The sequence below is a fragment of the Salvelinus namaycush genome, chromosome 14, assembly GCF_016432855.1.
Source record: "Salvelinus namaycush isolate Seneca chromosome 14, SaNama_1.0, whole genome shotgun sequence".
Taxonomy (NCBI): Eukaryota; Metazoa; Chordata; class Actinopteri; order Salmoniformes; family Salmonidae; genus Salvelinus; species Salvelinus namaycush.
This window is the reverse complement of record NC_052320.1, coordinates 15,855,136-15,873,264: the sequence shown is the minus strand read 5'-3', so window position 1 is coordinate 15,873,264 and position 18,129 is coordinate 15,855,136. Positions and strand designations below refer to the sequence as shown.

The window sequence follows — 18,129 nt, the reverse complement described above, 5'->3', positions numbered from 1 at the left end:
CATTGCTTTTAGAGTTTTAGCCTTTTTCTTTACAACTGTGCAAAGCACTGTTGACATTTACATCAAAACCCTACAATTATTCCTGTGTGAAATGACATCTCTCCTTGAAAATGATCACTGATTGAATTAAGTGTCAGTCATGTGGAACAACCATCTGTTCCACACTATGAAAAGGGGCCTCATGTAAAGAATAGAGCCTGTCTCTCATGACGGAGCACATTTGTCCTGCAAGTGGAGACTGAAGTGTTTGGGGGACACTGTGATAGTGGCTGACAGCTCTGACAGCAGTGTTTGTTGGTCGTCTGTCTCTGCCCTTGGTCCACGGAAGTAGAATGAGGGATTCTATTTCTCATGTTGGGTCGGCCTGTCTGGTGTGTGACATTTTGAATCTTTCTGCTCTACGGCCTGTTGATACTGCTGCTTCGCTGTTGAATGAGTGTGAGGGAGATGGGTTTGGGACAGGTGTGTGTGTTTCTGGTCTTATGCGGATTCATGGTGAATTATACCTTATCAGAGTACCTGGGCATCATCTATAGTTGGATGATGGATGAGATGGGGGAGGTGTGTTCTGTGTGTGTTAGAGGCATGCTTCGTTGGGGAATAATCAATAACAAGTCCTCTTGGGTTTGGATCGATTGCCATATTTCTGTCGTATATTTAGAAAGGAGAAGGAAGGAAACAGAGTTCTCTGAAGTAGGGAAATAATAGCTACATCATATGCAGCCCCAGTTCTTTTCCTCTAACCAAATGTGTGTTCTTTCCTGTTGAATTCTGATTCTGTTTGACATCAGGTACTGTAAATGAATTAATGAAAGAATGGCTCACTGGCTGCTGCTGTGATATCGAGCCTAGCTACATTGTTACAATGTTTTGGCTGCAGGCTGCAAAGGCTCATAAGAAAGAAATGTTGAAATTAAATTAATTAGACTGCCCTGCAGTCCCTCTAAAAATGAAGTTGTAACATGATACTCAGATGTGTAGTCATTTTTGATCAATTCTTAATAACATTTCTATGTATTGGTTAGCCCATTCTCTTCTGTCAGCCCCCAGGTCTTAGACAAGTCTGGTCAGCAAGATTATGCATTATTTAAGGGTTCATTTAGGGTTACTGTACTGCAGTGTGGGATTCAATGCATGTGGGTAACTCTTGTCCTTTTGCTGAGAGGTGTAGCAGCCATCTTGTCTTTCCCTCTGACACTCTGCTCTGTTCCTCTCCTCAGATTGAGAAGATCATGACGCTGATTGGCGCAGGCATCGATTTCTCCAGAGACCAGCAGTACGCTACCCCAGGTACTGTAAGATGACAGTCCCCTGACCCAAAGCATTTTACGTAACTTAACATGCAGTATTATCATAGCATATGCAATGCATCCACTTACTCTGCTTAGTGAACATGGTACAGGTTACATTTCCCCTGTCACTTTCATTTAAGAACATCCCAACCTAATGTCAACTTTTATTTCCCTGGTCTACTATTGAAACTCTCTCTTTCTGGTTAAGACTCCCATGATCCATCTTTCCAAAGTCCAGCTTTGTATTATCTTTCCTATAGTCAGTTCTGCGTGTTGTTGGGTATAAAGATAATAAATACATTTCTTTCGTCTTTATCTTCCTTTACCATCTTGTGTAATACATTCCATCCCAGTTAGAATGGTGTGCTCTGTGATTCCAACAATGTGTCCCTGGTGCTATAAGGTAAAACCTTTTCATTACACGCCTGGCTATTTTGGCCGAGATAATTCAACAAGTATATATTTTTTTCCAGAATGTTCCATTTCACTGCTTTCTGTTTTCTCCAAAGCCATGTCGATTAGTCTTTATAAAGTATGTAATTCAGTTGGCATTGTTGTTCATGCCTTGGCATCCTATTTGTGCTTGTGTGTGTCTTTTAGGCATTCTGTTAGGGGACCCACCACCACCACTTCATGTGTATGCTGTTTGGGCTTTGTAATGGTCCCTGGAGACCAGTCATTTGAGCCATGTGAATAGCTTAAAGCTGGGAAACTGAAAGATACTGTAAATACATGAATCATGATACCCACACTGACGGCATAGAGGGAAGGGGGATACCTAGTCTGAATGCATTCAACCAAAATGTGTCTTCCGCATTTAAACACGAACCCCTTGGAATCAGAGAGTATGTGGGAAGGGATGAATGGGTTGATGTTAGTGATGACTGAGTCGGACACACAAATGTACCATCCGGGTGGCAGCTGGCTCTTTGAATAGCACACAAGAGGGACCTGTTATAATAGTGGGTGACCAGAGATTACATTACTACCAGTGAAGGACATGGCCATATTTTGAATGTAGATTAATAGTTGAGTTTATTCAGCCATTGTTAGAAATGACTTTCAACAATTCCCAGTGTGTTCTATGTAACCTAAGTAGAAGGTTTACTGTAAGGACATGAATCCATTGGCTCACACTGTGGCTGTCCTTGGTTTAAGGCTGTCTCAGACACTGTTTTCTGACCCAGATTGGTACATCACTTCTGCCAAAATGTCTTCACTGGGGGTCCGACACTGTACCCCCCACTCGCTGGTTTTGCCCTCGTTTCCTTTGTGGCTGTAGGACAATATGGCTACATTTGGAAGGGACAAAGTGTATTTCCGTGAATTGGATTTACTATAGACCCATTTTAACAGATATCTGTGCAGTCACAGGATTATGTGCACTGAATATACCACCTATGTTAGCCTAAAGTACAGTCTGCTACTCTCCTGTAAAGCTGGCCTGTCCTTTAGCTCTGGATAGTCACTCAGGGACCAGGGGACTGTGGTAGTGAACCAGAACCATGGCCTCCTTTCCTGTCAACCTCCTCCTCCTCTCCTCCTCTCCTCCTCTCCTCCTCCCCTCCTCTCCACAACATGCTGCTTCTTTAGAGTCACAGAAGGGAGATGAACCAGCCTTGAACGTTAAGCCGACGGCTATGTTCCATTGAAGAAAGAGAAAGAAAGGAAAACCGTTGGCGTTATTGCATTCTGGCAGTTTTTCGCTTGTTTGTTGTGGTCTGCATTTGGAGTGAGCTGTTAAAATATTAAGAGGCATGTATTTCAGGGAATGAGCTCATTTTACCTTGCAAACTTGCATTAAGGCAAGAATAAGGCAAGCCCACTGCAGTAAAGCTGTTGCCCAGGACGGCTTCTGCTGCTCTCCGTGGGCTGTTTGGGTTGTTAACCTTCCTCTGTGAGCCTAAATCAACTAAAGCATATTTTCCACCAGCCACACCCCTTAGCACCATCTCAATGAGTTGACTGTCATGGGATCATGGGACCTGCTGCTAGGAAAGGCTTCTTTGAGAAAGGCTGTCTTTCTGTTGCACACCATGTGAAAAGACACTTCTCTCTTCTGATTGAGTTCAGTGTATTCCTTCTCCACAGTGGTGGTGGTAGATAGCGGCGGAGCTGTGAAGTTCCCCATTGCTGGTCCCTATAGAACCTGTACCAAGTCCCTGTCCTATTCTTCTCTGCTGGCAGATGGAGAGATATAGAAAGAAAAAAGAAAGGGATAGTGATCAAAAGATCAGGGACTAACAGAGAACAAGTGAAAGCAGTGAGGGACAGGGTTCCCTGTAGCTGAAAGGAATGGCAGCAGCTCACACTCACAGACAATGAACAGCAGCCCTGTGGTGTCTCAGAGAAAGAGAGAAGGAGAGAGGGGAGGGAAAGGGAAGGGGAGGGAGTAATGGATGAAGAGCAAGCGAGTTGAAAGTCGGGAGTCAGAGTGAGCGAGCGAGAGAGCGAGAGAGAGGAATCGCAGGCAGAAGTACTTTGAACAGTCCAGACAATGGAAGGACACCACCCCGAGCATCTCTAGGATTGTGTGTGGACCGTCCGTTTGCCTGAACACCTTGAGTGGAGTATCTGAGTTAAAGCAGAAGGGAGCTGCCTGCCGTTAGACTCGAGGAGTGACAAACAGACTGTGTGCCTGAAGAACTGCGGTCTCAAAGCTTTCATGCCGGCAGCATAGGAGTTTAACCTGGAGACTTGCAGCAGGTCTTAAAAGCCGCATGAAGTAGTGGACTCTGTATACTTGCTAGATTTGTTCCTACTCTGAAGTGTACTGGCTGTGGACAGGACTGAAGTGTGTGTGTGCTGTGAGGACTAAAGTGTGTGTGTACAGTATGTTCTGTGTAGAATGACAGGATCAGCACTCTGGGTACACTCTGACAGGACAGGGTCAGGGGTTGTAGTAGCGTTTCTATAGGTTAACAACGTATTGGTTATAATATAGATTGTTTTGCATTAGATATCTCTGTATTGATGACTTAAATCTACTGTATCTATTACATCATTTCGGCACAGAAATAATTGATTCTCAAGATTGGCCTGGAAGCAGTGAGTGGCCTATTTAAATATTGAAATGATTTGCAGTTAATTTGAAGGATACTAGACCAACTGTTTGAGTGGTGATGGCAGATGGCTGCACAGGGGGACAGATTATTTTTGCTGGAAAGTTTTAATATTCAGCTTTGAGTTAAATGAGTGATGTTGATCCCAAGTCATGCAAGCTTGTGACCATTTACAGCCTAAATCATTCGGATTAACTCAAAGGTGCATGTTTTGAGTTAGCTTTGATCAGAATTAGTTACTTCATGTATTAGATTAAATAGTTTACAGGTCCAGAGTGAATGCCCCATCTCAGCACTTACCCATCCCACTCAAGTGTTTTCTGTTTCAGGAGTCACATGTAGACATTGAGTTAATTCTAAGCACAGCTAGTAACCTTGATTGATTCATCATAGCCATCTAAAGCTAATTACTGTCACTCTTATCACCGCTGTCTGTCGTTCCTCTCTGCCACCATGGGTTTCCTGATTCACACATGTTATCCAGGTGGGAGACTCCTGCCTGGTGCGAGTGTGATCTGCTGACCGTGTGGAGAAGTGGCGAGAAACTGGGATGGGCCACGGATGAACTGTCTTAATCATTCTTCTCCTGCTGCTCCGTGCGAGTTCTAAAGAACTTTTCTCTGGGAGAGAAACCCCCCAACTGCTGTGATACGCTTCTCTCTCGTTTGAGATCCTCTCCCTCATTAACAACTGGAGCAAATTAGTGGGAGGAGGAATCAGCAAGCTTGCAACTTTAGACAGAATAGCCTATTTCCTGTTTCAAGGGAACTCATCTTGTGTAAATAGAATGTAATATATGGACCGTTTTTGTCTAAGCAGAACAATGTTACATGTGTGGCTGTTCTCGACTCTGTTGAATGTATTTCTGTTTTTGAGTGGTTTTGAGCTGGTAACCAGAGCAGAGTGGACACAGCACTCTAGCTGTTAACTAGGAGAGGGGACCAGAAGCCCCTCGCCTCCTGAGACCCAGTGGTCTTTAACTCGATCCCAGGTGAAAGTGGTTTGGCCCCCGCTGTTGTGCGGGAGCCACCGCCTGCCCACTGTGGTGCCACCGTCACGCTGTCTCCCCTGCCCACTGTGGTGCCACCGTCACGCTGTCTCCCCTGCCCTCGTGGTGCTGGTGCGCTAGGTTCTGCTGGCCCAGGATGATGTGGCAGTGCCATGTGTCGTCGTCGGAGTGCCGCTGCTACCGGCTCAAAGGCTTCTCCCTGCTCAAGCGCTTCCCTCTGTCTGCAGGTGGGGCGGCTGGGCGGCTGCTGGACCAGCCAGTGGGAGACTGGCTGGAACACGTGGGGCTTCCGCAGTACGAGAGCAAGCTGCTGCTCAATGGCTTTGACGACCTGCACTACATGGTGAGTCAATCTCACACACACAAACACACCCCTCCTTCCTCTCTCGCTGTCTCTCTCTCTCTCGCTCTCTCCTTATCCTCTTAAATTGTACCTACCTCTCACTCCTTTGGGGGCTAATCTGGGGCTGTCTCACCCCCGCTTCCTATCTCACTGCCTCTTTCTCTCATCTGTCTATTATTTTGTTCTGCCTGCCTACCTCCTTTCAAAGTCAGTCAGACCTCAGAGAGTCAGTCTCCTCTTCTTCCTTCAGTTGGTATTAATCAAGTATCGATGCAGCCATCCATTAGCCTAAGCAGATCCCATTAGTTTTCCCTGTAAATTCCAATTTACTGAACCCCCCCTGAGATCCCTGCCTCCCCTTTTCATTCAATCACATGTTCCTGATTCTCCTCTGTGCAATAAGACCCAGGTCCTCAAGGGGTCCTGTCCTTCCTTGTGTGATGTCTTTGTCAGAGATCTCATTCACGTCAGGAACCTTTTGAAGAATTGCCGTTTCTTCATTCACACTGGTTAAAGCCTATGTTGCGTAATTGATTGCATCATTGTGTTTCATGATTTAAGCTTCATCTTGAAAAGAATTGAAAAGGGTGTTTATGTATGTAATGTCACCAAATATTCCATGCAATTTTCCTCATTGGATAATTGAATACAGTTAATCAAATTCCCTGCTCAGATTACATGTGCTGTACAGTGTTGAGGCATGCATCATCTCATTGGAAAGGTCACCTTTTAGCATTGCCCTTCTGACAGGACTGGAGCAGTTGGTTGGTTTGATGCTTGGAGGTTGATTTATTGGGTCCCCTCCTCAGTGGCTGTCTGATTAGATGATGTTCACATGGTTGGTGACATTGGCATCGAATCCCCTTAATGTGGTGTTCCTGTTTACTAAATTACTCTGTAAACGAAATTAATGAAAGCAATTAAAGATGAAAATACCAGTGAACCCCCTAGGCTCCCTCACCCTCTCTCTCTCTCACACTATTTCTAACACACACACACTGACAGTCAGTCACAACTGCTGTGAATAAATGACTGTTAAATATTTCCAAGGACAGTGCCGTGATTAATAAAGAGCCGCAGCCAAGAGCACACCACAGCACTGCAGATGGAGCAGTTAGGGTTTCAAAGAGAGGGTATATTACTGGAAACTTTACCAGTAAACTACCAGAGGGTATATTACTGGAAACATTACCAGTAAACTACCAGAATCTTGATATCTTTCAAGGATTTTATGTAATCTATCACAAGACATCTAGTGGCCCTTTTGTGTACTTGAGATTATCACAGGTGTCTGTAATTATCTCTAGCCCACTGTGTGGCCTTATCACAAGTCCAATATTTGAAATAATTAAATAACATGATTTTAAGTAAAACATATATTGACAAAGCGGTAAAACATTATCCTAAATATAAACCATCAACTCAGTGAATACCATTATTTTTTATACACACTTTTATTTATTTCACTATGTCAATATGTATTTGTTGTCAATCTTTTGGCATCAAACTGGGGGCAGTTGCGAAATAAGTCAATAGTTGGAAGAGTTGCAGAGTTAATAGAAAATAATGCCATTGTTAAGATTTTTTCATTAATTAGGCTATATTCTATTGAACCATATGGTTTATCTACTAGAAACTCATGGACAATATGGACACATATAAACAATGAATACTATATATGAAGATATATATATTTTAAAGTTATTCAAGTATACATTACCAAAGTTATGATAGATTGCCATAGATTTTCTCTTAATTACCAAAATTACATAAAATTCCTGTAACTTTGGTAAATTATCGGTAGCTTTGCAACCCGAGTCAGGGTTGAGCGAGGGGGACAAGGAAAGGCTTAACACTCAAGAGGTATCTGTGCCGAACAGAAAGCTGCACAGTTCACACAAAACCTATTCAGCCTGTTCACAAGTCCAACACAACCTGTGTTATCACGCAGCTGTCAGCAGTTATGTGTTTGATGCCATTATTACTGTTGGGAGCCCCATTGTGCCTAACTCTCACCTTACAGCTGCTCAGTGACACTTCCACAGTCTCACATTCTTTCACTCACAATCAGTTGGCTGCCTGAGTACCAGCTGCTGCCTCACCATAATTGAACTATATGTCAATAACCGGTGGGTTGGTGTTATTGTGGTGTTGCCAGGCTGACAAGGGTTATCCAGCCCCCGATGTGCTGCGTGGTTGTTTTCCAGCCATGATGGTTTTTAGCAGCTTCAGTAATGATTGATGGAGGAGAGGATGGAGGTCTCTACTGGCCAGGCAGAAGAGTAGGCTGTTGGGCCGGGAGCTGTAAATTAGAGAGCCATGTTGTGTCAGAATGAAGATGTCCCTCCTCACCTAGGCTTAACTCTCTATCCTACACACACACACCTTCCCTGAAACATTCACCTCTCAAAAGAGTTGGTGTTCTTCTGTCTGTGTGTGTGTGGGCGTGTGAGAGAATATTTAGAGGGTACTTCCCCCCCCTTAAAATATCTACAGTGACAGTCACAGGTGCTGAATGTGTCCTTCCCCACAAATGATGCATCATTTGAACACTCAGAGCGTTGGTAAAGTCTTCTCCAGACAGTGAAGGTCAATGGGAAATGTTGATTGTTTGCTATGATTACAGTCAATTACGTTAGCGGGCGGTCATCAATTGTAGCCTACCGAGTGAGTCTCTGAGAACAGAGAGAACAGACTGCCTTCCCTTGTTCTCCTTTTATTCCCTGATTGTTTGTATCCTCCTTCAGTGGTTTAGATGTACCCTTGTACAGCAGACACTAACTAGACTTTGTGTTTAATTAACGCCAATCTGATGTATTATCCAGCTCTGCGGTGTACTTTGGATAAAAGTCAGCATTGGCTTCAACACAACCTTGGAGGCAGCAGCCTGACCAGGAGCAGCTTGGCCTGGGTTTATGATCCTGACCTGCCCCTGGCCTTGTCTATACTGCCACTTTGGTTTAATGGCTGAATGGACCAGCTGTGTCAGAGTGGATACGCTACATGAAAATGCACCTGCTATGATTATCTTTAATGAACTACTACATCATGGGAGCATACTCTGCATATGCCAGCGAATTGCAGATCATTCTCCAGTGGGATTTTAAAGGGCTGAGTCGTTTACATTTTCTCTCACCTCCTGATTGGTTTATTTCTCTGGGTTTCTGCACAATCCATGATCAGCCTTTTGAAATCCTAACGCACAGAGACAAGTTTGTATAGAGTGTCTAGATTCTGGAGCTTGCGGGAAGGACATGGGGTTGGGAAGGGCTAACTGTCTCTCTTTCACATCAATACCTGTGTTAAATGCTCTGACGTGAAGCTCTGATCTCCCTCTCCCTTCATTCTCTCCCTCCTCCTTCCCTCAATCCTCTCCAAAGGATGGCACTGCCAATTTCCTACCTTTTTATTAGGCTCAGAAACCACCTGCTTTGCCCAATTCTGTAGGAGGGATTTGGATAAAAGCAGTAACTTTTTTGTAGCATTTCTTCTTGTCAGATATTTCAGGAAATGGTGACCTTTTAAGAGTTCTCAATTTGTGCCTGGAAATAACTTTCCTCATGTTACTTTTCCAACCCCCCCCAAACCACCCACAGGAATCTGTGCAGTCTTTCAAATGTCTGTGGACTGGTTTGTAAACGATCAAGCATTTCCAGCTTGAGACGCATAGAAAAAAGTGTAATATTTTGGGCCAGGGATGTGACCGCACTGGGCTTACAACAAGTGCCATGGATGCTAAGCACCAGTGACTCTACATCTCTCCCTATGCACTATGAATATCTGATGTGCACAAATCATCAGGGAGGCATGGAGAGAGTGTGTGTGTATGTCCAAGCTCTTCTTAGTGTCTCTGTATCGGTGAAACCTTGTGTGTGTGTGTGTGTGTGTGTGTGTGTGTGTATATATCTGCTCGTGCCAACTGTACTGGGCCTATATCTGTTGCCAAATTTGGAAGGAAGATGATGGTCCTTCCCAAAAGTAATTAAAACTGTACTTACCAGACAGATGAACCCCTTTATACTAATCTCCTGGTCCATTACCAGTAGGTTTTGAAAGCTGCATAAGCTCCTCATATACCCTTCTCATTAATAAACCTTCACAGCACCGAGTCACTCTGCCACATGTCTGTCAATGGGGTACAAAAACAGACTCCACACAAGTTTTTTTTTTGTGTGTGTGATTAAGACCTCTATTCCAGCTATCTGACAACTCACAGCTTTTAGGTTCAGCTGCTCAAAGAGTCTGCTGTCAGAAAATAATTAAAATACATTTTAATCAGTTTCCCCCCATCTGCAGTTCATTATGACTGCACAAAAATGCATGTGAAATGAAATGATGGCTATCTGAGAACAACCCATCTGAAGATTTTACCCCTGGTTTTGGGGGGAGTCAGTGTTGTGTCTTAATGTATGTTGTACAGAGCGGCCTTGAAGTTTCCTAATTAAACTCAATTTATTCCAGCAGTCTGAGTACTGTGATCTCTCCTTGGCCCTCAAGCTGCTCCCAGCACCAGATCAATACGATAACAGTGATTGTGTGGTCGGATACGAGTGAAGGAAAGCCCTTTAAAAAAATTATGAGATGCGTTTCTATATCAGATCATGACTCCGTATTCCTGCTTCCTCAAAAAGGAAGAACCCATGACTCGCTTCTGTTGAGAAATGATCATCAGAATCAGAGATTATGCTTTGCTAGCGCTGATTGGAATATGTTCCGAGACTCTGCTGATAACATCAACAAGCTAACCACCTCCGTCACTGGCATCATGAGGAAATGCATCTGCGACGTTGTCCCCACAGTGAAGGTTCGCTGCTTTTCCAATCAAAAACTCTGGATTAAAACAGATTGGCGCTAAAATAAAGGACAGGGCTACCACACATGGGGCCATCGCAGAACACCCTGAGGCTACGGCTGAGGACCGGAACAAGTACAAGAAGTCCCACTATGACCTCTGCATAGTCATCTATCGAGCAAAAGGACAATATAGGAATAAATTGGAATCCTATTACACAGGCTCTGACGCCCAACGCACGTGGCAGGGTCTACAGTCCGTTAACGATTACAAAGGAAGATCCTGTCGTGATCTACCAAACGAACTCAACACATTTTATGCACGCTTCGACAATAAGAGCACAATACCGTGCGTGAGGGCCCCCACCGATCCAGGTGATCTCGCTCTCTTAGGCCGACTTGAGTAAGGTCTTTCATCAGGTCAACACTCGCAAGGCCGCGGGGGTGGAAGGTATTCCAGGGCATGCGCAGATCAGCTGGCAGGCATATTCACAGTCATTTTCAACCTTTCCTTGTCCCAGTCTGTAATCCCCACAGTTGACCACCATCATCCCTGTTCCTAAGAACTCGAAGGCTTCATGCCACAATGACTACCGCCCTGGAGCACACACATCTGTAATCATGAAGTGCTTTGAGAGGCTGGTTATGGCACACACTAACTCCACCATCTCAGTCACCCGAGACCCACTCCAATTTGCATACCGCCCCAACAGATCCATAGATGACGCAATCTCAATTGCTCTTCACACTGCCTTCACCCACCTAGATAAGATACTGTACCTATGTGAAATTGCTGTTCATTGACTACAGCTCACCGTTCAATATCCATTGTCCCCTCAAAGCTCATCACTAAGCTCAGGACCCTGGGACTGAACACCTCACTCTGCAACTGGATCTTGGACTTCCTGACGAGCTGACCCTACGTAGTTAGGGTAGGCAACATCACCGCCGCCATGCTGACCCTCAACACGGGCGCCCCACAGGCGTGTGTGCTTAGTCCCCTCCTGTACTCCCTGTTCACCCACGACTGCGTGGCTACGCACGACTCCAACACTATCATCAAGTTTGCTGATGACATGACGGTGGTAGGCCTGATCATCGGCGATGATGAGACAGCCTACAGGGAGGAGGTCCATGACCTGGCAGTGTGGTGCCAGGACAACAACCTCTCCCTCAACATCAGTAAGACCAAGGAGCTGATCCTGGAGAAGGCAAGACAGCACCTCGTCCCCCTCAGGAGGTTGAAAAAGTTTGGCACGAGCCCTCAAATTTTCCAAAAGTTCTACAGCTGCGCCATTGAAAGCATCTTGACTGGCTGCATCACTGCTTGGTTTGGCAACAGCACCGCCCTCAGTTGCATGGCGCTACAGAGGGTGGTGCAGACAGCCCAGTACATCACTGGGGCCAAGCTCCCTACCATCCAGGACCTCAATATCAGGCGGTGTGAAAGGAAGGCCCAGAAAATTGTTCATCTCCAGCCACCCAAGCCATAGACTGTTCTCTCTGCTGCCACGCGGTAACGGTGCATCAAGTCTGACACCAACGGGCTCCTTAAGTTTCTATCCCCAAGCCATAAGGCTGCTAAGTAGCTAACAAAATGTCTACCCAGACTATCTGAGTTGACCCTTGTATTTATTTTGATCTTTGCACTGCCTCTATGCACACTCACAGGACTCTGCACACTGACACTCCAACACACACATAGCATGCATACACATTTATACTGACTCTACGCACACACACTCACATACAATCTTAATTTATCTGCTGCTACTCTGTTTATCTTATATCCTGTTGCGTAGTCACCTTACCCCAATACATATCTACCTCTATCACCCAGAATCCCTACACATTGTAAATATGGTATTGGAACTGACCCTGTATATAGCTTCTTACTTTCTCATGTTCCTTTTATTTGTATTTCTCTTGTGTTTCTACCTTGTTTTTTTTTTGTGCTACATTGATATTGATTACTGCATTGTTTGGTTTGGAGCAAGAAAGGCATTTCCCTGTACTTGTGCACATGGCATTAAAACTTGAAACTTGAATCTATATTGACCCAGAGAGAGAACGAGTGGAAGAAGAAAGCAAGCATCCATCTGTACTCTGCACGCTGTCAGCTAGACTGGTAATACCTGTCGCAAGAAACTGACACCTCTTCCTTGTACATAAATGACTACTCTAACTTCAAAAGCATCCTACTAGTGGCAGGTGGTACTGTAATAGAAACGAGACTGAGATAGCGTTCACAACGTCTCTTATCTTTGTTGAGGCTCCCGCTCTGTTGGTGAGACTTCACAGCAGTAGAGTGTGTGTTCATCAAGGCAGCCAGGGAAAATGTATTTCCTTGAAGTCTCTGAGATCAGCAGAGAAGTCGCAGGCAGGCGCACAGTACTGGTAATGATTGCCCAGGGAAGAGGCTCCGACTCCTGCTCGGCTTGTAATCAAACATCACAATGATGCCAATGAGCAATATCAGAGGAGAGGAGCAGCCAGGCAGGCCTTCCTCTGTTAATACGCCAGGCTGTGTGATCCTCACAGTCCAGTCTCTCTCTTTTATTCTGTTTGGTTTGGCACAAAGTAGTCACGTAATGAACACACCACAGCCTCTAATGGGAATAATATTTCCATTACCTATTCATCGGAGGCAGTGGTGTGTGCGGGTTATAGTGAGAATAAATGACAGAGAGAGGACAGACTAACTGCCGCGCCCGGTAAACTCAGGAATAGCGGAGGAAGGGCCTAATTGATTTTTACATTGTTGTGTGCGTTGAGCTATTTAAAAAGGATTAGCTTTAAGTTGGAAAGGAATTTCTTGATTGAGGTCCATTTGTCAAAACATTTTCACAATCTACACACACACCCCCTCGAGCCCACCACTCACTTTTTTCTTTGGTTGGCAGAACATAGCCTGGCTAATGGATCATACACACCTAACTGCCTCAGTCCCCCAGGCTCATGGCACAAGACTGTCTGGAGCAGTCGTGTTCCAGACTGAGCATGTCCCCTTCAGTCCTTGGTGCTGTAGTCAGCTCTATGTAATGTATTCTCACTATATTCTGCAAAGCCTGCACTGGAAGAGGTCAGATTCTCCCGGAGTTCCCAGTCGTCGGAGTCTGATTAAGACTGTTTATCACAAGTTGTCTTGCAGTTTGTGGCCTTGGTGGGTTGACCGATGAACGCTTATACAGCAGGGATAGGTTGGGGTGAATGTTGCATTTTGTCTCATATCAGGCAGTTAGAGAATTTCCTCCACTCAATTGCCTTTCATCAGAAATTGGATAATCCATTTCAAGTTTCTTTTGTCATTGAGGCAAGGGCCCTTCTCTAGTCTCTGTGGTAACTGGTGTAGATGTGGGGGATTGTCAGAAGGTGTTTAGTATGAGTGTCAGGATCAGAGAGATGCAGTCAGCCAGAGATGAGGGATCTACAGTATGTGTGTCTGTGTTGGTCCTGGAAATCACTCTGTTGACATGGACGGCAGCCTCTGACGCCATTAGTGAAGGACACTAACACTGCAAACACACTAAATCTTCCAAACATAGTCTGCAATAGCGAACAACCGTATGAATGTCTTATGAATGCTATTGCACTGTTGAATAACTCCCCTTTACGTCTTGGATCCTCATATGATGGCCTGATTTGAAAATAAACTGATTTGTATAATTCAAATCGAATTTATTTATATAGCCCTTCTTACATCAGTTGATATATCAAAGTGCTGTACAGAAACCCAGCCTAAAACCCCAAACAGCAAGCAATGCAGGTGTAGAAGCACGGTGGCTAGGAAAAGCTCCCTAGAAAGGCCAAAACCCAGGAAGAAACCGAGAGAGGAACCAGGCTATGAGGGGTGGCCAGTCCTCTTCTGGCTGTGCCGAGTGGAGATTATAACAGAACATGGCCAAGATGTTCAAATGTTCATAAATGACCAGCATGGTCAAATAATAATAATCACAGTAGTTGTCCAGGGTGCAACAAGTCAGCACCTCAGGAGTAAATGTCAGTTAGCTTTTCATAGCCGATCATTAAGAGTATCTCTACCGCTCCTTCTGTCTCTAGAGAGTTGAAAACAGCAGGTCTGGGACAGGTCAGGGTTCCATAGCCGCAGGCAGAACAGTTGAAACTGGAGCAGCAGCAGGGCCAGGTGGACTGGGGACAGCAAGGAGTCATCATGCCAGGTAGTCCTGAGGCATGGTCCTAGGGCTCACGTCCTCCGAGAGAGAGAAAGAAAAAGAAAGAAAGAAAGAAAGAAAGAATTAGAGAGAGCATACTTAAATTCACACAGGACACCGGATAAGACAGGAGAAATACTCCAGATATAACAGACTGACCCTAGCCCCCTGACACATAAACTACTGCAGCATAAATACTGGAGGCTGAGACAGGAGAGGTCAGGAGACACTGTGGCCCCATCTGATGATACCCCCGGACAGGGCCAAACATGCAGGATATAACCCCACCCACTTTGCCAAAGCACAGCCCCCACACCACGAGAGGGATATCTTCAACCACCAACTTATCATCCTGAGACAAGGTCGAGAATGAGGGATCTACAGTTATTTACCATTGCTTTGTGTTATTTACCATGTTGCCTCGTACCTCTCACTGACTCCCCAGCCCAGCAGTAGAAATGTAGCAGTATGTGTTCCATAGTGGTCTTTTGTTATACCTGTTGCATAACGTAATTGAATCCTGGTGCTGACGGATAGATGGGGCTGATGTGAATGGTAGCTACTCCTCCTTTAGTATTCCATACACAGAAAGAGCCATTGATCAGCTATAGCCTCATCTGCACCAGCAGCAGTAGTACCGTCTGTGCTCCAAACTCTAAACACTCCAAGAAAATGTGGGCAGCTGTACTCTGGCTTCATTCCCCTCATCATTGTATTGTTCAGCTCTAAATCATCAGCTGGAGAGATGAATGAAGTGATCAGATAAGGTGTGAGTGTAGAAGTCCCCAGAGCTGTCATTCCACTATGAGTTATTAGAGGAATAAAGGAAACACAATGAGCCGTTGTCTAAACGTTTTACTGTATTTCCTCTTCTCATCTCTCTTTCTTTCTTTCTGTATCTCTCTTTCTCTGTATCTCTCTCTCTCTCTCTCTCTCTTTGTGTGTCTCTCTCTCTGTGTATCTCTCTCGCTCTCTCTCTGTATATCGCTCTCTCTCTCTCTCTCTCTCTCTCTCTCTCTCTCTCTCTCTCTCTCGCTCTCTGTGAATCCCTCTCTCTCTCTGTGAATCTCTCTCTCTCTGTGAATATCTCTCTGTATCTACCCTCTTCCCATAAACACGTACATAATCCTAACAGAGTGGAAAATACCTGAGTCGTGATCTTTACACACACTGCACATGCTCAGATTAATACACTAGAGCCAAAAGAAAGTGCATATACACACACACACCAAATCCCTGGTTATCTGCCTCCCTGCCATGGCTGAGCCACAGTCCTCATGACTCATTTCACCACTGTATAGATTACGCTGTGTAACACACACACACACACACTGATGCCCCCTCCCTCCTATCCATCTCCATCTCACTCCCTTTGCCCCTGCAGGAAAGCAGCTTGTCAGCTCCTGACCCTCCATCCCTCCACCCCACTGACAGGGCTCATGCACAAAACTGTTGCAGGGTCCATGGAGCTTTACACACTTTTCTACTAAGTGTGTGCCAGCAGCAACTTCTAAGTCAGTGCTACAATGCTCATACACAAGCAGACTTCTAGCTAGTTGGTCATTTGAGTAATGGCTAGTAATTCCTCTTTCATTTGACCACGTCAGGCCAATGGAAGGACCCAATGAATGACACTCGGTGGAGGGAGGCTAACCTTCTTTTGTGGTCAAAGTAATTTAGTGCTGCCTGCGGTTGTCGACACAGTAGGACTTAGCTCTCCCCACCTTGCTCCTCGCTGTCCCCCTCCTGAAGTTCCCTGATTGATCCAAGAGGATTAGCCACCCATTGCTCCTGCCTGCTGTCTCAGCCTTGGAGTTGATATTGTGTGGAACTGTAGATTTTTTGTTTTTTTACCTTTATTTAACTAGGCAAGTCAGTTAAGAACAAATTCTTATTTTCAATGACGCCTAGGAACAGTGGGTTAACTGCCTTATTCAGGGGCAGAACGACAAATTTTTTACCTTGTCAGTTCGGGGATTCGAACCAGAAACCTTTCGGTTACTGGCCCAACGCTCTAGCCACTAGGCTACCTGCCGCATGAGCAAGGTTTGACCCTTGCTCATGCTCCCTGGTGCTTGTCCCCCTCCCTCGCCTTTCCTCTCTCATACACTTAAATTACATTTACTAGAGGGATTTATTGACGTTTATTTCAGTGCTATAGTCAGCTGTATGTTCTCTCTATGGGAGAAGGGAGAAGTGCTTGACACTCCAAAGAAATGGACCCCTTATTTTTGCAATGGCAGCATTAGGGGAGGCAGCTCACTAACCAACCACGTGGGTCTGTCTTTGTCTGGGTCTGGTTAGCCTTTTAACACTAAGATGCTGTGTTAGATTTCTATTAGAAAACCACCTCCATTGAATTATTGTGTTATCAAATTCCCTGTCCAGCTAAGCCTGTTACGGCAACATTGAAGCCATGTTAGTATGGTCACTGTGACGTCATTTTAACCCAACCTGTCCTCTCTCTGTTACAGGGCAGTAATGTGATGGAGGAACAGGACCTGAGGGAGATAGGTATCACTGACCCAGGACATCGGAGGAAGATCCTGCATGCAGCTCGGTCCCTGCCAAAGGTGAGCCTAGTCTCTCCAAACTCCTGACTTTAATGAGTTCCCCTATGGCCCCATGCAGTAGCTCTAGCGAGTGTGATCAGCCCTGATTATGTGGGGAGTGGAGTGATCAGTGTGTGACTGTCTCCTCCTGCAGGTGAAGGCCCTGGGCTGTGACGGCAGCATCTCTCTCTCCTCCTGGCTGGACCTCCTGGGCCTGCAGGAGTACCTCCACAACTTCCTGTCCAGCGGATACCGCAGCCTCGACTGTGTCAAGAACCTGTGGGAGCTGGAGATTGTCAAAGTGAGTGTGTCTCTGAAATCTACTTTGAGAGAGCACATTTTGAAATAGTCATTTAATTTAATAGTAAATATATGCAAATGGAAATATGCTCGATGAGTTACTGTGGACTTAAGTTGAAATGTGTGTTGGGGTTTGTTCAGTGGTTAGGACTGTTTTGTATCTTCCAGGTACTGAAAATCACCCTGCTGGGACACAGAAAGCGCATCATCGCCTCGCTGGCAGAACGGCCCTATGAGGAACCTCCTGTCAAGCCCCCCCGCCTGTCCCAGATCAGGTGTCAGGACCTTGTATCCCAGACCTCCTCTCCCATCAGTCACATGGACTCCTATGCAGGTCGTTCCATGGACCCCCTCCTGCCGTTGGGGGAGCCTGGGAGGAGGAAGGGGCCCGACCCAGCTTACGATGTGGACCCCCACCGGCCACGCAGTGGAAGACACCGCTCACATGAGAGGTATGAGGAGCGGCATCGGGAGCCCCGTCTGACCCTGCGACCCCCCAGCCTGGCAGCACCTTACACCCCTGTACAGAACTGGCACCACCAGCCTGAGAAGCTCATCTTTGAGTCCTGTGACTATGAAGCCAATGTAAGGGACACCTTTTCCTGCAG

The 18,129-nt window shown here is 45.6% G+C and overlaps 1 protein-coding gene across 3 annotated transcripts in view; it reads left to right on the top strand.

Moving 5' to 3' along the window:
- LOC120059190 (ankyrin repeat and SAM domain-containing protein 1A-like) overlaps window positions 1-18,129 on the top strand; it is a 107,706-nt gene that overhangs the window by 78,982 nt on the left and 10,595 nt on the right. For all 3 annotated transcript variants that reach the window (XM_039008050.1, XM_039008051.1, XM_039008049.1), the window contains exons 15-19: window positions 1,221-1,290; window positions 5,591-5,706; window positions 17,144-17,242; window positions 17,376-17,522; window positions 17,690-18,106. In XM_039008050.1, coding sequence (XP_038863978.1) covers window positions 1,221-1,290; window positions 5,591-5,706; window positions 17,144-17,242; window positions 17,376-17,522; window positions 17,690-18,106 — 849 coding nt within the window. The remainder of the gene's footprint in view (window positions 1-1,220; window positions 1,291-5,590; window positions 5,707-17,143; window positions 17,243-17,375; window positions 17,523-17,689; window positions 18,107-18,129) is intronic.